The sequence below is a fragment of the Gavialis gangeticus genome, unplaced genomic scaffold (assembly GCF_001723915.1).
Source record: "Gavialis gangeticus isolate Ggan-Ray unplaced genomic scaffold, GavGan_comp1, whole genome shotgun sequence".
Classification (NCBI taxonomy): Eukaryota; Metazoa; Chordata; order Crocodylia; family Gavialidae; genus Gavialis; species Gavialis gangeticus.
In genome coordinates this window covers 21,695,137-21,716,124 of record NW_017728996.1, presented here as the reverse complement: position 1 = coordinate 21,716,124, position 20,988 = coordinate 21,695,137, and the positions used below count along the sequence as shown (strand labels likewise).

Here is a 20,988-nt window from a genome sequence, read left to right as displayed (position 1 = left end):
GAAGAGAATCCCCTCCCTTCCCCTCTGTAGTCAGAGGCATGTCCCCTCCTTTACTGTCCCCTTCCTCTATCCCCTTCCCCTGCCATGGTTTTTTCTATGGTACTGGGAGTGGGGGAATCTTCAGAGCTCTTCCTGCCTGCTCCATCTGAGCTGTGTGGGAGCTAGGCTCATGTATGGCAGCCACGGCAGTAGCAGCAACTTCCCTCACTTACTTCTGGGGAGATCAGGCAGTGTGGGGAACCCACCCCCTTCCAATTCCTGCTTCCCCTATCCCAACACAGCCTGGCTCAAGTGGACAGAAACACTCTGAAGCATCTCCTGCCCCTGGGACAGTGGGGAGAACAGCAGCAAGTGGAGCTGAAGCAAGCTGTAAGAGATCTATACTAATTATTAGGGCTGTGCAAAATAGCACTGTCTGTTTTGACTTGTGTTTCGACGGAACAGTGTTCTGTTTTGAATTTCATTTAATTTTGAAACTACTGTTCTGTTTTGTTTCGTCAGAACAGTTTCGCTGTTTCGATGTTGTTTCAATGTTTCGCCCATAGGCTGTAATGGGGAAGCTCAAAACAGCCTATAACTTTATCATTTCTGGCCTGATTTGGATGAAACTTGCAGGAATGGTAGCCCCTTCTGAGGGCATGAAGCCTGCCATGTTTCAAGGAGATAGGTGCAGGGGTTTCAGGGAAAGTTCACCTCAGATTCTTGAAAGCAAAAAACTCTCATGTCACATGCATGTGTTAAGCCACAGGGGGGTCGAAACTGCAGGCATGCTAGCCCCTGCTGAGGCCACAAAGCCTGCCAAGATACAAGGAGATGGGTGCAGGGGCTTGGGGGAAACTGCACCTCAAGCTGCAGACAAGCAAAACTCATGACATGGGTGACAATCTGTTTGTTAAGGCACAGCAGGGTGAAAGCTGCAGGGATGCTAGCCCCTGCTGAGGCTTTGAAGCCTGCCAGCTGTCAAGGAGATTGGTGCAGGGCTTCTGGGTTCTGGGGCCCTGCACCTCTGGCTGCTGACAGGCAAAACTCATGTCATGGGTGCTTGTGAGACTGTCTGTCTTGGGGTAGATGGGGGTGAAAGCTGCAGGCCTGCTAGGCCCTGCTGCGGCCGCAAAGCCTGCCAGCTGTCAAGGAGATAGGTGCAGGGGATTCTGGGTTCTGGGGCCCTGCACCTCTAGCTGCTGACAGGCAAAACTCGTGGCATGGGTGGGTGACACTGTGTGTGGTAAGGTGTGCCGTCACTTGGCTGACACCAAGGGAGAAAGCAGGGCACTTCAAGCAGTGCTGTCAATGTTTCAACTTGCCTCATTTCATTTCAAGGCTGTTTTGAAGCTCTGTTTCATTTAGATTTCGCTGTTTCGAGCTCAAAACAAGTAGAAACAGCATTGAAACAAAACTGCCGGTGCAATTTTGCACAGGCCTACTAATTATAATCATGAACATCTAGTATGTGAGTCTTTAAAGTCTGTTTCTGTTGCTGTATGTGTGCTGCAACGTGCAATAAACAGCAGACTGACCACCAGGAAGTTTCCTTTGAGAAAAATGGCATTTTAAATGGCCCTTGTGGCTTCAGCTGTACTGAAGTTTGAAACGGCAACCTCATTGCTCCAGAATATTCTCTGTATTGTTTTGTTAGACGTTCAGTCTGAGTTTGAATGGTCCAATAGGATAAGACAGGCAATCTGGCTATATATATATATATCATTGACTTTGTCAGTTTAACTTAGCAGTTGCTAGAAGCAAGGAGGTCCAATAAATTAACACACATGCAGTCTCTGCACATAAACTTGCCACAATTTCTTTTTGGCTTCTTAAATCTCTGCAACAGTAAGTGGCTTTGAGTTTGTAAAGTGGAGAACAACAGCCATGTGACTGACCTCTGCGATGTTAAAAACTTTGCCGTTAAGACTGACAGCCAGTGCTGACTCTGTTCCACTTGTTAAGGAAGCTTTGTTTTGCTAGACTGTACCAAATATAGTACAGCGTAGCAGCTGCATGCCTCTAATTTAATAAAGACTTTGACTGATGTTAGATTCTTGGGTGAGTGGCTGTGGCCATTACTTTAAGATTACTTTTTTTTTCTCCCCCGAGCCTTTGAAACCTAAAAGACAAAAGTTCCCCCTACCACTTCCAGCCCTTTAATCCCATCTTTCTTTTAAAAATATAAAAAAGGTGATATACTATATAGTCTTATGACTCCCAAAGGTTCAGACATATATAAAAAATATGTTCTATGTCTGTTACGACCATAACATCATGCATCTTGCTGTTAGAAAGTAACTGACTCCTGTACTAAGTTCTGGATGTTGGCCCTGCAGAGCAGTTGGTGAAGGCATGTTTTCAGTTATTCAATTACTCAGAACAACTTTCTGCTGTTGCTCATTCAAAAACGTGGAAATTCATGTGTCAGAGTCTGTGCTGACAAAGCCTTTGCTTGAAAACATTAACATTTTTTTTAAATAACCAGTAAGATTCTGTGAAAAAAACACTATTGAGGGCTTTGTCTAAAGTGTGCTTAGTTCAGCTCACCAGAGGGGCAAAGTGCACCAAGTCAAGCCACCATCTGAGCTGGTTGTCCACTAACCATTGTGACTGAATAATCAGAGGTAGCCTGTTGCCACACTACTCCCACCCAACACAACCCCCTGCCACATGGTTGTAAGTATGTCACAGGTCATGCCTTCTTCTCTGCAATATCTGTACTGGGAACATTCCTTGTGGGCTATTTCTATTGGGTTTATGGCCCTTTAAATTGTTAAAATAATATAAACGGGCTAGGAAGGAGCAGAAAAATAGATTCCATCTGCCTCTGGTAAGTATTTTGTACAGTCAAACCTTTTCTCTACTTCTGTCATTGTCACTTAAAAGTCATTAAAATCTTCACCCCCCCCATGATCCACAGATCACCTAATGGCTTGTCTTTCAGGTAGTTCTGCTTGCTCAGATTTTCTTCTGCTGCTTGTTGTTGCTGGAAAATGTGTGAGAGTAGCTACTTACTGGCTTTTATGACAATAGGACTGTGATTGGACAATTAAAAACAAATGCCCATTAGTGGCGGGCAATTTTAACAACTTTTATATTCTTTAGAATTTGCTTGTGTACTGCAGTGTTTAACAGCACATGCAAATTATTCCAAACAAAAATTAGTTCTCAATTTGAATGCTTAATTAGCATGCTTCAGAATTTGGAGGGAGCACTAAGATTAGGATATTTTGAGAATAGTCACAATGTTGAGCAAAAAGAGTAACAAGAATCATTTAGTAGTAAAGAGGCTCATTAAATGCTTTACTGTAAGCATTAAGGGGAACACTAAAGAAGGTCTTTGTCATGCTGGAATGCATTTTGCTACTGTAACGGAACAGGAGGCAGCATGAAACCTCCTTCCTCCATTTCCCTCTGTGAATGGAATTAATTCCAAACCACTGGATTTTTAGTTTAGTATTTTAAAAACAATCAATGTCATAAGGAAAAACAAATTAACTTTTGCTAACTCATAGATTGATGTTCACCCACAAAATTAAATGCTAGAATACAAACAGTAGAGGAAATGTTGTTAGCATGATTTAGTGTGCAAGGCAGAAATATATGAATACAATAACATATTATTTACATACCCCAAGCATAAATCTAAGCCAGTTGACCATCGATACATGCAAATGTCTATAACATTGAAAATAATGCAGTTTCAAAGTTAACCACTTTGGCTAGTAGTGAAAATCCCTTGTGTTTTATTAATTGGACATATACAAGCATTATCCTTGTTGACTTTTCCTGTGAGCCTAAGTACTGCTTTTGGTATTCTGTATGTAAGGTTAATAATGTTTAAATACAAAAGTAAGCTTGGACTGAAGATCTTACAGTGTGACTCGACCAAACACAATATACTAGAACCACAAAAAAGCCAAGACAGATAAAGACAAAGCCCTGCTTGTACAGTATCTAAAAAATAGTATAAAAAAGCTTGACAGACTTTTCTTAACATAACCTGCTGTCCTTAACATAACCTTTGTTTTAGTTCATGTTAAGACCACATGTGGTGAATGGTTTGAATACACAACTTACCATACCACAGATGATCTTGGTCATCTAACCTAGAGACAGCTGCATCTCCATATGGAGAAGAGGATAGAGCTGCTTGGCTCCATTTGACCATTAGGTCCCAGTCCTTCAAATATTTACACACAGGTGGTGCCACCAGAATCAATAAGGACACTCACATGCCTAAATGTTTTATAAGGTCATGGCTCTGCTGTCATTTAAAATTTTGGTCCCACATTGTTCTTGTCTAGCTTCTGTCTTGTAGTCGAGTGCTTGTAGTCCCTCTCTGGAGTCCAGTGCTTGGCTTGACAGACTACTGAATACTGTTCAGTTTGTTTGTTTGCCATAATATCCACAGGTTGGTCTTTTTACAGGAAAGAGCCTCAATCCTCTCTTCTCCCCCTGCCCCACCTTAAATACAGCAACAGTGTCCAAAACCATTCCAACTGTTCAACTGATTTACAGCTTCCCAAAGGAATTCAAATGAGAATGAAACTATAGAGGCAAGGATTTTTATAGGTGGCATCTTTTATTGGACAAACCGTATATCACCTAATAAAATTATAGTAAAATCTACTTTTAAGGGGGGTGGGGGATGGTATTACTTACAATATCAGGGTGATGAAACGAGTGTTTAATATATGAAAATAAATAGAAGGAAAAGACCCTTAGTGGGTAGAAATGATGGAAAACTAACTATAAACTCTAGTGGGTCCATTCCTTACAGCAGGACTAAATTGGTCTCCTTGTTTGCATGTACAATGGACAAGTGATGTTCCTTACGCTCTTAAACATTGTATTTTCTGTCACTGGGGCAGGTTCTTCAATGCACATGGATCAGCCTTGTTGCCAGGCTCTGTATGACTTTGAGCCAGAAAATGAAGGTGAACTTGGTTTTAAGGAAGGGGACATCATTACTTTAACCAATCAAATCGATGAAAACTGGTATGAAGGGATGTTAAATGGAGAGTCTGGCTTCTTCCCCATTAACTATGTTGAAGTGCTGGTATCCTTGCCTCAATGAACGTGTCGTCCAAGCTGTGAACATAATTTCATGACCGAAATGGATTCACAAATGTTCCATCAGTGTGGCATTCTGTGAAAGCCTTGCTCTTTGACTGACTTACTGACTTTTGTATGCGTCTTTTTTAAATGTATTTATTTTGTATTCAAGAAAATTACCTTCCTTGGTTACATGAAAATGCAAAAAAACCCTAGACCCAGTTTTTTTGCTTTGTGCCTTGAAGATCACTGTATGAAGTGTTCACTGGTAGCTCACTGTTGCTCCAACAATGCATTTCTTTGCTCCTTACTGTATGTAGATCCTTTTATTATTATTATTATTATTATTATTTTTAAAATTCTTTGGGCTGCAATGATTTTACTATTGAAAACCATTTTTAAAAATACTGTGAGTGAAGCTAACTGTAACTAGTTCCTAAGAGTTACTGATGTCATTGAGCCTTTTTCATCCATCACAGTGTAACTTAATTGTGAACTTAATCCATGTTTCACATTGTATGTTGACAAAAGGCAGCGTGCTTGTCAGTTTTAAGACGTTGTTGTACTAAGTACAAGGTCTGAGTTGCAAATTCCTAAAGTTTACTGACCAAACTTAATAAACATTACTGTGGGAGAAACATGACTGCTGCAGATGCTTACCCAGTGGTTGGTATGGTTTTGTTTTCTGCAAAAGTTTACTTTCCTTCATGGATACACTAAGGTCTTGAGGAGGAGGAGCTAGTTCATCTTTTTAAGTGATGTTATCGAGAGTAGTTCTGTGACTCTGCAGATGCTAAAATTGTTAGTTTTGGTTGCACTTTATTTACTGAAGATCATTCTTAACACTTGTTTACATTTTGTTTTATTTCGAGAGCAGGAGGACAGCAGCGCTTTTATGTATACCCATATGAACCAAGGACATACTGTTGCTAGAAAGACAGAGCCTGAATTTGATGCCACTAGAGGAGAGGTAACACTCCATTGAGATGAATGGAAGAGTAAGGGGCTACTCTCTAGCTGATAATTGAAAGGGTAATGCTGACTCACTTTTTTTTTGGTGGAGCAGAAGTAGAGAAGATGACAATCTATGCAGAGGAAAAAGACAAACATTTGTATAGGCAAGGCTGCCCAGAATCAGGAAATGGTCGTGGACAGAGGCTCAGGCTACTCAGGAGATAAAATAGGTAGTACCTTCATTTTAGAAATACCTGTTAGCATTAACCATGTTATCAATGGCCAAAACAAGTCCAGAAAGCCCAATCAGCAAGTAGTGAGCAAAGCAAACCTCCTGGCCTTTTGATTTTGAAGAAACAGCTCTGAGAGCGTGAGGCTGCCTGGCTTAACCCTGCAGCCATCAAAGGAAGCTAGATCAGAGTGATATGCCAGGGCAATCAACTCTAGGAATGAAACAGTCCATCCTGTGCATGGTATAAGTAGACATCAGTAAGACTGCCCGAGTTGCTCAGTAGTGGGGTGGTGAAAGAAGCCCTTAAACCCCTACAGGTGAGCTGTGATTCACCAGTGTCCTTGTCAGCTCACCCTCTCACACCATAAGGCTGTTGAAACCATCACAAGGGAGGAAAAAAAGCAATCCCTCTGGACAAGCTGCAAGCCAGACCCACTGACAGAGACATTTTCCAGCATTAAGTGTTAGACCACCTATACCCAGGAAGCCAGTGAAAGCCTAAGCTTTGAGATGTCAGAGACTCGCTTCATCCACTGTGATAGTCTGCTTTCAGCTTGAACTGTGAGTAATGGGATATTTCACTTAGCTGGGTAAGAGCTCTAGCTGGTGATGCAGTTAGATGTAGTGTACCCAGTGGCACATGCAGGATATGATAGACAATAATAATATGCCTGTATCCTCCTTGTTTTATAGTTCAGGCAATACTCTAGCTCTCCATCAGAAAGATGGTATGCACTGACCAGCTACAGTAAACCCTAAGATTAGGGCTAACTGCTTTTTATTGGATGGACATTTGCTATCCAGTCAGAGCAGGATGTTGAACATGGCACAGAGAGCTGCTCTATCCACTGCTGCCAGAAGTTGGAGGAGTTGCCTGCTGCAGAATTCAGGGCCCTTGGATCCCAGTGGATGTGGTGATCAGCGGCATGAAGATGTGCAAGATCTGATGCAGCCCTGGCTGCCGTCCAACTATTTTGCCCATTGCCAGTTACCCCACTGCCTAGCTGCCAAGTGTCCCATACTAGAGCCAGACGCAGAGCTACTACCCTGGCACAGGGCCGACAGTGCCAGTAGCAGCTTTGCATCTAGCATGGGGCATGCAGTAAGAACTGGAGCTGCTGCATGCCCTGGGGTGGAGCTGGCCTGCAAGGTGCCCCACAGTCTGTATCTGGCCCAGGGCACAAGGCAGATCTGACAGTCCCAAGTTAGAGGAACTGAAGATGGGACTCTGAATTTCTCTGTAGGGTTAGTCTGTTCCTGTATCTGGTTGTCTTAGTTCTTCTACTTTTAATTCCTTCCTCCCTCCTTCCCCATACTATTTCCTCCCTGCCTCTTTTCCCCTTTGTTTGCCTTTGATTTGTTGTCTCCTTTAAGCTGCATATTAGTTTACTCACCCAAGCAGTAGGTAAAAGACAGTGTAGACCAAGAATACCATATAACCCTAGCACTCTAAGGCCTAGAGCATAACCAAGAGGTGGCAAACAATGAGGAGCAGATAGGATTGCTCTGGCTGGGTCAGAAGCAACTACAGTTTGAAAGAGACTTAGGAAAAAACAACCACCACCTCTTTCCTGCAAGGTGAGAATTTAGGTAGACACAGAGATAGAAGTTATTGGTACAAAAATAAATTATGGCCATTTGGCAGCTTGAGCAACATAAATGAAGATTCAGAGGATTTAGAGTCCTAAAATAGTCTTTGCTAATTTACATACTAGAACCACCTCTAGAGGTTATAGTCTTCATCTTCCCAGAGATGTGAGCTTAGCTGGTAGTGTTGGTACTCAGTTCAGTTACAGTCTCCAAAAGGCTACATTTAGGATTTTTCTAAATGCAAAATCTTCCTGAGGAAATGTTTGGCTGATCTAATATAGTTTGGGATGTTGGCGGTTGTGAAATTGAAGATTTTATCAGTGTTCTGCTTTGCATTAGCATAATGCAGAGAGAAATTGTGGTTCAGGATTGTTTTGACGGTTTATGTATGCTGTTTAAAGGCTAACAAAAGCCCTATGATAAAGTACACAAAATTAAGTTGTAGTGTTGGATTTCTTATGATTATATATAAATATACAAATACATTTCATCTAAACATTGTGCTGGATCACACTTATCTAATGTGACACTGTTGGAGTTGTAGAAAAACTTCTCTATGTAGATTAAGTTGATTGCAATTCAGCTTTATTCAGAAAGTTTAGGGAACGTGAGCCATGTGCAACAGATTGTATAGCAGCTTACTCTGTTGTTGAAGACTTCTTCCATCTGCTCTTTACAGAGAGGGCGACTTTCCCTAGCTCTTCAGCTGCATCCCTTCAATCCTCCTAGCCAAGTTAGGATGTACAGATAATACAGATGTTCCAAAGCTGTTTGCTGAACATTAAAGCCCAAGAGGGATAGTATACATGGAAAATATCTTTAATAGTAAAAAATTTAACAGACCAAAATAATAAACATATAGTAAGATTATAAACAGAACCCATTTTAAAGTGACAAGGTGCAATGAAGCAAAGGTTTTGGATTGCTAAAATATGCAAAGCCAAGGTGTCAAAAGATTTAAAATCCATGTAGGGTTTTTTTTAAACTAGTTTATCAAAGGGAACTCTAAAGCAGTCAAAGAAGAGCTTTACATTAAAAGCCATATCCTAACATGGAACAGATCTTGGATTCAAACATACTATACTATATTGCAAAGATTTTGGCAAGGCAACAAAGAAGTCTGAAAGCTGTTCCAGTAGGCTGCATCATCCACTTTTTTTTTTTTTTTTTTAAAAGAGGGGAGCGATCAGGGAAGCAGAATTCAGTGTTGGTTAAGCAGCCCTGCAGGAGTCCTTGTTTTTCCACACCACAACACAGCTAAGTAAGCCTCTCAGTAACAGAAAAAGCTGGGGTTCTACTGTAGCAGTTACCCATGACCTCTCCTGCCATCTCCCTGAAGTTAACTGTACCTTGTCATGCTACTATACATTAATCTGTCGAATGTCACAGTTTCCTAATCTTTTGCCAAAAGGGAAGTGCCCTTCAACCCAGTCAAGTATACATCGTGGCAATGTAAACCCAACACTACCACCTTCTTCTTTATACTTTGCACAGTTAATAGAGGAGCACTTTAAAGGGAGCCCTCTGGCTATACAAAACTGTCTAGTGCCTTTAGTTCCATTCCCCTTAAAAAACTTGATTACTTGGCAGTGTTAGAACATAATATTGCTGTGTATATAGTATTGCTGAGTAGCTTTTAGGTTGGCAAGGGGTTTCTTTGCTCATTCATGTAAACCCAGGTATCCAACGCAAATTTCCAACACAATGTTGATAGAAGCTATGTAATGGTGTACAGGTTTAGTAAAACTCAATAAATAAGTTTATAGATTGCCAGGCAGCAGCATATAGTAACAGTATATTATACTTTAACTACAAGTTTAAAAGAACAGTTTATAAATAGCTTCCCAATTTTAAAACTTCACATATTCTAATAGATAATTCTAACAATTGGCTTAGATCTGTTGCCTGCCCTGTGATGAGCGACTCCAAGAAAGTTCTATTTCAATGACTAAGAACTCCCAACAATAACTTTTTGCCTTACCCTGACTTCAGTGAAGTTTTTCAAAGTGCAAGTCAGGGCAGAATTTGGCTCACTTTAGTCATACTTGAAACAATATTATTTCTTCAAAGGCTGCTTTACGAAAGAACTTTTAAAGAAGCAAGATAAAGAATGGTCAATGATCACAAATATAAAGGGTTGTTAATGGTCAATGATCACAAATATAAAGGGTTGTTAAGGTAAAGACATAGCCAGCAAAAATTACATGAATTGTATACACCTGTCCTTTGTAACAAGTTGTGGGTGGATAGTTCACAGAACTCCTCATTTTTAAAAGCCTTTTTTCTTCATAAAGGAAGTCTGCTCTAGTTTATACTGTTACGTCCAAAATAGAGTAAAATAATATCATTTGACAAGGTTTCACATTCTGGAGGGCATCTCTCAAATAGGTAAAGGGGAGCGAGGGAGAGGACAGGGGAAAAGTCTGAGGATCATAGATTCCAGAAGTTGCTGAAGTTCAGGAGCATTTTAGATGGTCACTGCCTTTGTTTAGTTACATGACAGAACAGCTAGGATCTTCATTTTGCTGAAGACACTATAAAAAGAGATATTAAATAGCATAATGAATTATTAGTTTCATATACTTGAACTTAATTTCAAATGAGACAGGAGCTGGGTGTGGGTATGCAAGTGCACATACCATGCTCTCTCTCTCTCTCTCTCTCACATACACACACTTAAGGGTTTAGTTGCTTTTACCTACTAAAAATCAATTTAGTTCTGTTCTATAGAAGCTCTGAATTATAAATACAGAAATTTAAATCCTTTAATATTAGCATTAAGCTGGAGTGTAGTGGATGGCTACCAAACTTTCAACTGCTCAAAATAAAAGTAAAGTAGTTTGATAAATTAAAACTTGTCGTGCATGTCAAATCATGCTTTAGGATAAATTTAGGACGTGGAAAGCTACACAATTAAAATGTTTCAAAGCATTTCAAAGCCCAGATGGACAAATGTATATGCTCTTTGAAATGTTTCAAAGGTGGCCAAAATGCTCCAAAATAGTATCTCTTGAAACGATCTGCCATTTCTAAACATTTCATCTTCTCAGCATGTATGCATGAGTACAGGAGGCCCAAGTCCTCCAGAATCCCACAGACTACCCCTGCCAGGCCCCTAGCACTAGGAGCTTTCATTGCATGCTGTTACCCCAGCTCCCACTGGAGCCTCTAATGCAGCATTTTTCAACCTATGGTTCGCAACCCAAAAGTAGGTCACAAGAATATATGAAAGGGTTGCAAACAAACTTTAAAAATGGATTCTCTTTTAAAAGGAGAAAAACATGAGAAACCAACCGTGGCTTTTCCTTTGCAGGCTGCCAGAGTTCCAGCCTGCAAGGGGCTGCTTGGGGCCTCCCAGTCCCGTGTCCCGTCCCCACCGCCCCACATACACACACACTGTGGGGTTGGGTCAGGACTGGCCATCAATATTTACAAATAAGTCCTGGTATAAAAAATGTTGAGGACCATTATCTAGTGTATCCCCCTCCACCCCACCATGGCAGAGGTAGAAACAGAGGGGATGGAGAAGGGAAAACTAAGACAGTGCTTTGTCATCAAGCCTAGCTCATGGGGTTTGTTGACACTATTGCAGTGCATAAGTTTTCAGTTTTCTTTATTATCATCTTTATGGCTTAAGCCAGGCGTTTTTAGCCTAAGTATCCTTGGCGGTTGAACACGGGGGTAGGTGTGGCGGCAGCGGCTACTGTATGCGAGCTTCCCCACCCCTGCTCCTCAGAGGTAGTGGCGCTCTGACCCTGCCCACCCACATGTACCCCCTAGGACCGGTCCAAGTATCCCCAGGGTTACGTGTACCCCGGCCGAGAACCCCTGGCTTAAGCCGTTGTCAGTTCAAACATGTCCTTATGCACCTCTGTCATGCTGGTACATGACAGGGTCTAGGCGGAGGGATCTCAGTTGGAAAGGAGAGAACACCACATGAAGCTCTCAGAGGCTGGGAAAAGTGTTATGTTATTAAACATGAGCATGGATTCACAATATAGTAAGCTACTAAAACAGCTGAATAAGCAAGTTGTTCTAATGTAGTAGTCCTAAAAAAAAGGAGAAGGAGGGGTTATGATAGGAGAAACATGGGAAGAGAGGTACAAGGAAATATTTTGGCAGATGACAGAATAGGTAAACCTGAACAAACTGAAGTGTTGAGAAGCCTGAGAATGTTGTTGTGCTTAACGTGACAAAACTGACAGTTTACCCACTAAACTGTGGTATTCTTACATGCATAAGGATAACCTAATACAAGCCCCGCACCTCTTGACATAACAGCCTTGGAGGATCAGAATAAGCTTATAGAACTCCATTTGATACCGAGTCAGGAAGCAGCGGCTATGCTACCTTCAACGTATTAAGCTTACGAAGCAAACTCATGCTCACTGCCCATATGCTATATGATAGCAAGACACACACCTAAGAGCACTCTGGAATTCTTTCAGATGAAGTGTTTAAAGGGTATTAAAAATACACTTAAAATACTGTTGTCATTGGCACAACTCTGCGCCACCACTCTTGCTGCAGGGGGTGTCTCACCCTGGTGGCATGGGCTTGCAGTGGCAGCAAGAAGCTTCCCCACCTTGCTGCACTGGGTCCTGCCCACTTGGCAGTGAAGACCCCAGGGCCAGGCCAGGGAGCCTGAGCCTGCAGTGGGATGCCTGCACCCACCCTTGCCCCATGCAGGAATCTAGGGAGCACATGCCCTCTCCCTCCAGGAGCGCATGCAACAGCAGGGAGCTGCTGTCCTGTGCCCCTGGACAAGCCACCTGTGGCTCTGTCCCACTCCCTGCCCAGGCCCTGTGGCAGCACATTCCAGGCCTGGGCCCCAAGCCCCACGTACTGCCTTAGCTGGGCAGCGCCTCCTAGCCCAGCCAAGTTCCCTCACTATGGGGGCCTCAATTCCCCTCCCCATTGGCAGCCAGACCTACCTGTGGGAGCTGGTCTCCAGGCTGTCTGGCAGCCATGTGCATGCAAGTGCACACATGTACATGGCACCCCCTGCTGATCACCCTCCTTCCCACTCCCCCAGCCATGTGCAGGCTGGGAACTCTGCTAGCCTTCGAGGGAAAACCCACCATTTCCTCTTTTTTTTACCTTTAAAAAAAAGGAGAAAATCTAGATATTTCTTCTTAAAATGAGAAAATCTGTTTTAGCATGTTTTTCCATGGCAAATGGAAAACCCAGGTCCCTGGTCATTAGAAGAGAGAAATTTCAATGCGTTTTTAACACTATAGGACCTTAATTGGCCAGATTCCATTGTGTCAACAGGAAGGTAGCCAAGACCAATTTTAATTTTTGCTACACATTAAAGACACTACTGATAGTGCAATAGTAAATTTTGGTCTTGGATGCCAAACAGAAATGATTGTTATAGTTTTAAAACTAGGAGAAATAATTTTTATTTAGGATTTGCTATTTTGGAATCTCAACCTGGTTTAAAACAGTCTAGGCAAGGGCCAACTTGGCTGAAGTGCTGACTATAAAACACTACAAATTTAAGGGTGTAGAATTAGCATGTACAGGGACATAATTCAAGAGCACTGCATGATTTGGGATTAATACAGTAGAAAAAAAATAGTTTTCCCCATCCTTAGAAGCTTTAAGTATTTCTGTGGTTAGGTATAGAAAAGTTTTTAAGATTTTCAGCTTTGTGAGAGTTAAGAATCCCAGGTTTAAGGATGGATGCGAGTTTCTCAGTTGCTATAGCAATACTGGCTGAAGGATACAGGTCCCAGCATGTCCGTGAAATGCTTTCACAGTTTGCTGGGCCTAGTGTAATGGGCAGAGATTCATTTAAAAAAGACAAAAAACCTCCCGGCAATTTTGGACTAAGGAGATTCAGTCTAAAGTTAGTTTTACTTCAGGTCATGAAGTTAGACCAGGACATCTGAATGGTACTCTGCAAAAAGCAGGTATTACAAAAACCATCTACTTTTTATTCCTTTAGATAGGCAGGCGCCTGAGAAGCAGGCTATTCTACATACCAATCCTGTATTCTCCTTGTACGATTTGAGAGCACAAGAAGTTCAGCACAGCCAATGCTTATTTTCTAGGAAGGTCACCAACTAAAGCCAGCCCCCTCTACTCAAGTCCACTACTTCAGAACTGAATGATCCTCTGGAAAAAGACTGCAAAGAATGTGAACTCCAAAATGTTGACTTTATATTTATTAGTAAAAATGACGGGGGAAGTCTGAGGTTGGACCACATTTTTCTGGTCATTTTAACCTACTTAGACAGCAAACCATCCCTTCCAAAAAGCTTTTTAGTGTAGTAAAATCTGTTATCCGGCATAAGTGGGGAATGCTGGGTGCCAGTAATGTAAAAATGCCAGTTATCTAAACATACTGGTGCTGGGGGAGGGATGGGATGGTCCCTTCAGTGGCACAGGGTAGTGGATGGTAGCAGTGTAAGGGGGTTGCACGTGGCGGTACAGTGCCAGTTAATAGAGTATGCTGGCTAACAGAATGCCAGGAAACAGGGATTTTACTGTAGTAGCATTTGCTCACAACATAGCTGACTGGCCCAGCTAAACTAGATGTTTGCTTCTCCTGGAGTTTGCTTGCATGGTTACAAGCCAATTTGTCAACTCTGATTAGGGACATCTCAACAGTAAAGTTTAGTTTGCATTTGTTGAGCTATTATTTTAAGATGACTAATCATAATACCTTAATGGATCTTAAGAAGTACTAGCAGTTACTTGACAACCCACCATTCAAACCATATTCAGAGAAACGCTGATTGTTTTTTCCCTCCTCAAATTAAGATACAGACAGTAGCCAAAGGGGTACTGTAGAAGTTGAAGCTGGAATATGCTTAGGCTAAGTAGACAATTTAAAACAGCATGACCTGCACCTCTCTGATCCAAAGGAGAAGTACAAGGGAAGAGTCACAAATGGAGGTGGAGAGCCTGTTGTGGGCTAAGATCAAGTGTAGATAGATTATTAGATACATGGGCTAAAGTGCTACTAAAAACAAACGAACCAAAAAACTACACCACCAACAAATGCCCAAGATTCAAGCTCCAGTTTCAGAAGTGATTTAAAAGTTCAAGATATTTATGAAAGTTTAAGGAAGTCAGAATCTTTTAGTAGCTTTCAGTGAAAAATGCCAAAGTCCAGATTCAACATTATTAAAAAAAGAAATCAGAAAATTCCACTGACGTGTCTGATCTGGTGTTACTCCAGGTATATGGAAAGAAACATGCAGCTTATGGAAATGTTGTGCATCAACTACTCTCGTTATTTTTTAAACTCCAGTTAGCACACCACTTTGTTTACATCCATTAATATGGAAGAGACTGGAATACTCATGAGGGTTAATAAGAAGGTTAGCGGTTCATTTCAATTCAGTTCAATTTAGCTGTAACATTATGCTTTAGAATTGAAGTGAAGCATCAATTTCAGCTTACGTGCAAAGCCATGCAGAAGCTACATAACGCAAAAAGTTTCTGGACTACTGAAAAAGCAAATGGTTTCCACAAGAAAACAAGCAGGATGCTTACACTAGTCTCACCTGCTTTGTGCTGCTCACAGGACCCACTATCATGAAACCAAACAACATTTCTTTTTTCTTCTTTTGGTCTGACATCAAGGAGAAAAATGGCAAGAGTTGTAAGAAAAATATTAAGAGTTGCAAGATATGGACAGTACTTTGGGAACATGTTTAAGTACAGTAACAACAAAAATGACCAACGAATAAATGTTGCGTCTGAATTTCTTTATTTACCTGACGTTGAAGTGCTACGTCACTACTTGCTATTTCTTCCTCAAACTCATCTTCCTGTTCGCCACTGTCCTCCCCCCTGGGTACCTGCACAACCTTCCGATCCGCAGTCTCCTGCAAAAAGTAGGGTCGTCCCCCAGGGAAGATACATTCTGTAAGTACATTCTTCAAAGAGGTAAAACAATACAGCTTTTTAACTTCACTTACCTCTCCATCAGGGTTGATAAGTGCAACTCTAATGCTATCCCCAGTTCCCCACGATTTCTGCGATTTCCAAACCAGATCAGTTGGGCTTGGATTGATACCAGCATCTGCACCCCAAATCTTTAGAGAGAAGAGATTAACTGGTGAGCTTCTTTGAAAGTAATCTTTATTCAAAATGCCTAGGGACAACTTCAGTCTGAAGTAGGTATATCCAATTCCAGCACAGGTCTTCTGAACCCAGTATCCCACAAGTAACTCAGGTCACTTGCTGGTAACAAAGATCAGTCCTCAGCTGCAAGGAAGCTTCTGTCCCCACTGCTAACAGTCAACAAGATAGTTTGCTTTCGAGATGAGACTAAAGTCTCCAGCTTAGCAGTCTGTCAGCAGATTTTACCAGCACTAGCATAAATCCTGCTTTCCTCTCTACTTTAAGTTGGTTATTTGCTTGGGGAAAAACAACCTTGCAAAAATTTACAAGTTACCTACCGTGACTACCTGGCCTGACAGAAGGGTAAACCGAGCAGGAAACTTGTACATTATGTCGGACAAGCTTCCAAGCTGTCGTCTTAGTACCCATCCATGCAGTGACTGATCCTATTGGTAAGAAAGGAGGATAATTAGTATTACAAGAGGCTGGAATCTTTAGCTACACCAACATCCAAAACAATTTACACTCGCATTGTAAAATGGGCCTACACCTAGGTAAGACTGTATAGAAGAAACCCAGAAGGAACTCCTGGAGGTCATCTACATTCTAGCCCATCTTCCCTGACAGATGCTTGCCTTACCGGTCTTTACAGATCTCCAGTGAAGGCGATTCCACTACATAGGCTATTTCAGCACCTATTTCAACACCTCACTACACTTTGTCATGTGCCTCCCCTCTCACCCAATATCTAACCTAACAGGCATAGAAAATGGGACAGCTTACAACAAAGACCACCGGGTGTGCAAGAAATTGATTGCCAGCCACTCCCCTTATAAAACTCAAGATGTTAAAGACTGTCATGTCCTCCCCTGCAACTGGTCTTTGCTAAAGCTAGAAAACCAGTTCCTACAGCCTTCCCTCATGTGTCGTAATTTTAAATAAAAACAAACAAACCAAAAAACAGTCATTAAGCTTTTCTCATTCTCTCCTGCAAGCTCACTGATTTATCCATTTTTTTTTTGTTTTTTTTATAAATACATGCGATACCCAAACCTCGACAGTACTCCACCCAAGATCTCACCAGCACCCAGAAGAGCAAAGAGCCACTTCTCGTGTCTTACATAAGATGCCAGGTAACATGCCCCAGAATGTTTTCCTTTTCCGCTACAGGCCATTGGTGACTTGGGTTTATAGTTTATGATTTTAGAAATTAAAACAGATTTTCAGCAGTATTGCTTCCTAGCCACTTTATTCTTGTAGTACACTGCAGGCTAGTCTCAGATCATTTCGTCAAGAACGATTCTGATCCTGTCCACCACAAGCCTCTGCGTTATCTGGGAATTCTCTAGGCCCTCTATATTCCCTCACAGGCCTTTCTCTATGCCATTAATAGCATCAGTGGAGAGAAGCTGGTCCAGGACACCTTTATGAAATACTTTCACAGTCTCAGTTTTACCCACCGACAACTACTGTGCATTTTATTCTCAGTCAATGATGCAATCTAGATAGAAGCCTCCAGAGTTCCTGAATTTCCTCAGGAGAAAGAAATTGCCCTGTATGACAAAATCCTTTGAGTCCCAGTTTAAATCACATTTATTGCTTCCCCATAGCATTCACTAGACCAGGTCTTCAAACGGAAAAATCAGACCATTCAAGAGTACGTCATGGATAATGCAACATTCCCAACACTGACATGAAGTGCTTGCAAACTGTTGTAGTGTCTTTCCAAGTTAAGAAACAGAACTCGAATTGCTATGTTCACCTTCCTTCTCCTCTATGATTGCTCACTAGAAAGTTACTTGTTTGTTTAAGACTGCTTCAGCTGGTCCCTTAGGTACCGTAGAGTGAATTTCATCATGTTCCAACTAGAATACATGTAAATATTTTCTTGCTTATGGTTTTCATCATGCTATTCCTCTTGTAAGAAGGGACACTGCATTAGGTACCTAGTCAAAGTTTTGTTAGGACTGAAGCATTCTTGTTCTTCACTAGACATTTAGTTACCTTTAGTTTATCAGCATTCTCCTGGTTAGAACCGAACATTGTGACAACAGTGGTTTCCCCACAAATTCCTTGCAGTCGTATCCAAAGATTTTAGTTTTTCATTTCTTCCTTCACAGGGTGTTTAGGGTAGCAATGATAAAATTTGAATCAAGTATAATGCAGTTGTGAGTGGCATTTTAAGATCAACGTCTTATGGAATATTCTCTATGAAATTAAAAATTACTTTCAAGGTATTTCATCTGACATTTGGAAACTAGTCGCCATTTGGACAGATCTTCTCTATGCAGAGTTTCAAGGATCAGTGGCCCTATTATTACTATTTAAAGTATTAGATGGCATTTCTACTAGACCACAATTAGTGTAACCAAACTTTCATAGTCCCAGTTGGATCAACATTTTTCTTGCCAGAACACCCTGGAATTAGTAATGTTAGAATGTCGGGGTGGTTACAAATTTCAACACTTTTGAAGCCTTACCCCAAGGATGACTAAGGTTTAGTTCAGAAGACAAGGATTCAGACACCACAAGCAAAGCAGAGAGTGCCAAACACTTAGCTGTTCTCTTTAAGGTAAGTGGTTTAGACTAAGATAGACATCACCTACCTCCCAAGAATAATCACTCTTGTAAATCTAGACTATCAATATTCACATTCACACTGCAACCAAAGCCTGTTAAGTGCAGCATCATTTGAATTGTAAAGCTTTATGTAAATCTCAAGGAACAAATCCTACCTCATGTCTTTAGTAGAGTAGTAATCAACATGATGATATTTCCAGTAAGTTTTGATGTCTTGTTTTGGTGACACTATCCTGGCTGCCCACCTCCTGGGCACTCTCGGCTTTTAATCCCTCTACCCCCTGAACAGAGCAGGGTCTGTGGATAATTTGTACTATTACAACCAGACCTCCTAGTTCTAGTATTTTTTGCTGCCTCAATCCTGCCAGCAGAAGACTAGTTGAGCAAGTAATTTGTAATATTGTCCAAGCTTTGTCAGCTATCCAACTTCTGATAGCCACTAGTTTTGCCAGGGTCGAGAACACCAACCTTGGACCACCTGCTTGGCTTGGCACAGTAGTTGTAGATTTCCCACTTTAGGAAGTTACATATATGTAGAGATAATTAATATTGGAAGTGATCTGTGCTCTCCCTTTAGCTACAGAACAAAAAAAATAGCATTAAAAGAACCCAAGAGATTATTCCGCATTTGCCAACTGTTGACTATATCAGTTAACATGTTATTCAAGTGAAGCCAGCTTTGGAGACCTACAGTACATGCCCTACCAATCCTATTTGAATTTTAGCAGCTATAAGAGTCTCTAAACTTTAATACTTTCATATTATCCAATATACTAAAGCACCTCATCTAGCTTCAAGGATAACTGGCATTTCCGATAAAGCTGGACTTACCTCTCTGCAGCCAGGGATGTCACCAATCTTTGACAGTTCAATAAAGTAGTTATTTCCTCACAAACTTCCCTGTTGGAGGTCTCTCTCCAAGCAGAGAGCCATTATCTATTTCTCAGTGTAAAAATACTTTCAGCTTGAACTGGCTTTGGAGAATCAAGTGAGCTAAGTGCTGAACAGAGTAGCCCTCATGGAGAAGGCAGCACCATTTCCCATAATCCTTTGAATATAAGGATCCCTTGAATTCGGAATTTACCCAAGTTTCTGATTCAATTTAAAGAGGAAAAAAACAACTTGGATAAAACCCCTAGGATACATAAAATTAACTGAAAAGCTCTTAAGATGTATGGCGTTTTTAGAAGAACGCTCTTTAAAACAAGCAATTTCCACCCCCCGCCCCTCCCAAAAAAACCCAGTTTCATTCAAGAGAAATAAGACTGTTTTCCCAATATCCTGTTTATGTAAAAAGAAAGTTTAATTTTTTTTCTACAGGTGAAAAGCCATTGGAGTGAGGGAAATTAATACCTCATTTGAGTTGTTTTTAAGTTTGACAAACTTCCCTTCTGCATCAATATCTTCAATGGACACGCTTCCTGAAGATGATGCATGCTGAATAGTCTTAAAGCAAACACTGGACTCTCCCCTTCTTGATTCTTTTATTTTTCTCTTCCTTCCATGCAGAAAGCGACGCCCTTGACTGGTTGTTGCCTGGGTAGCAACACTGTGGGAAGATGGACTCGGGGACAACTTAAGCCTAGAAGAGGCAAGAAACTACATTAAAAGTAGGCAAATGATGATGTCAATTCCTTGCCACCAGCTTCATCTAATGTGTGTGAAGCTAACTGTTGTATTTAATCTCACCAGGAAGAGTGACCCAGACAGGTTAGTCAAGGTTGCGACTTTCTTTGAATTCTGATTAAGGTATTCACAGCAAGTTTATGGACTACTTTCTCCACCGTTAAATTAGCTTGACTTCCTTAAAGAAATTCTTTCTTGGCATTCTTATAACATCTCCAAGGATGTAAGTGGTTAAAGATTAGTCAAGGAGTTTTCCCCCACCTCCCATACATACTTTCTCTTAAATAGCAGGGTTATTCTCTAGAAGACTATCAAACTTGACAAAACACAGTAACTGAAATTTAATGATAATGTAAGTCTTTATATGTTGCTAAACGAACTTAGAAATTCACATGTGGAATCATAGCCAATGCTGATTTTGGAGCCTAGTACTTCCAGGTAAGAGATTCCCTAATGGACAATTTACCATTCTCTGGGCACACCTATCTGTTCATTAATGCATGGTATTTACTGCACATTTAGTTTAGTACTTGCTAAATGAAGTACTAACTAAATGCACAGTAATACCAGTGCACAGTTTTTGTGATGCTTACTGGGTAGTAGCATCACCAATAACATTGTATAGCAGCATATTAGTGCAGGTTTTGACCAGCATACTATCGCAGTTATTAGGCTACTGCACAGTAAACATCTCGTGTAGATGTGCCCCATATCTCCTTAGAGCGGCAAATAGTTTACTGTATCTGAGGAAGTCTTCGTATATAGTCCCATAATATACATTACCTTTGTTCCTCTCCTTCCAGCATCTTCCTGTAGGCATTTATTTCTAGATCTAGAGCCAGCTTCACATCTAGCAGATGTTCATATTCTTCCAGCTGTGCTTG

General features: G+C 41.1%; 2 protein-coding genes across 3 annotated transcripts in view; one reads left to right on the top strand and one right to left on the bottom strand.

The window, feature by feature from the left end:
* Positions 1 to 5,699, top strand: part of SH3GL3 (SH3 domain containing GRB2 like 3, endophilin A3) — a 137,122-nt gene extending 131,423 nt beyond the window's left edge. For both annotated transcript variants that reach the window (XM_019504120.1, XM_019504122.1), the window contains one exon: positions 4,857 to 5,699. In XM_019504120.1, the coding sequence (XP_019359665.1) occupies positions 4,857 to 5,062 (206 nt within the window). In that variant the 3' untranslated portion in view covers positions 5,063 to 5,699. The remainder of the gene's footprint in view (positions 1 to 4,856) is intronic.
* A 2,685-nt stretch (positions 5,700 to 8,384) lies between these two features.
* Positions 8,385 to 20,988, bottom strand: part of LOC109288549 (lamin-L(III)-like) — a 26,013-nt gene continuing 13,409 nt past the window's right edge. The window contains exons 7-13 of the mRNA XM_019504118.1: positions 20,888 to 20,988; positions 19,832 to 20,060; positions 16,237 to 16,344; positions 15,754 to 15,870; positions 15,550 to 15,660; positions 15,337 to 15,404; positions 8,385 to 10,350 (exon numbers count right to left, since the gene is read on the bottom strand). Coding sequence (XP_019359663.1) covers positions 15,366 to 15,404; positions 15,550 to 15,660; positions 15,754 to 15,870; positions 16,237 to 16,344; positions 19,832 to 20,060; positions 20,888 to 20,988 — 705 coding nt within the window. The 3' untranslated portion in view covers positions 8,385 to 10,350; positions 15,337 to 15,365. The remainder of the gene's footprint in view (positions 10,351 to 15,336; positions 15,405 to 15,549; positions 15,661 to 15,753; positions 15,871 to 16,236; positions 16,345 to 19,831; positions 20,061 to 20,887) is intronic.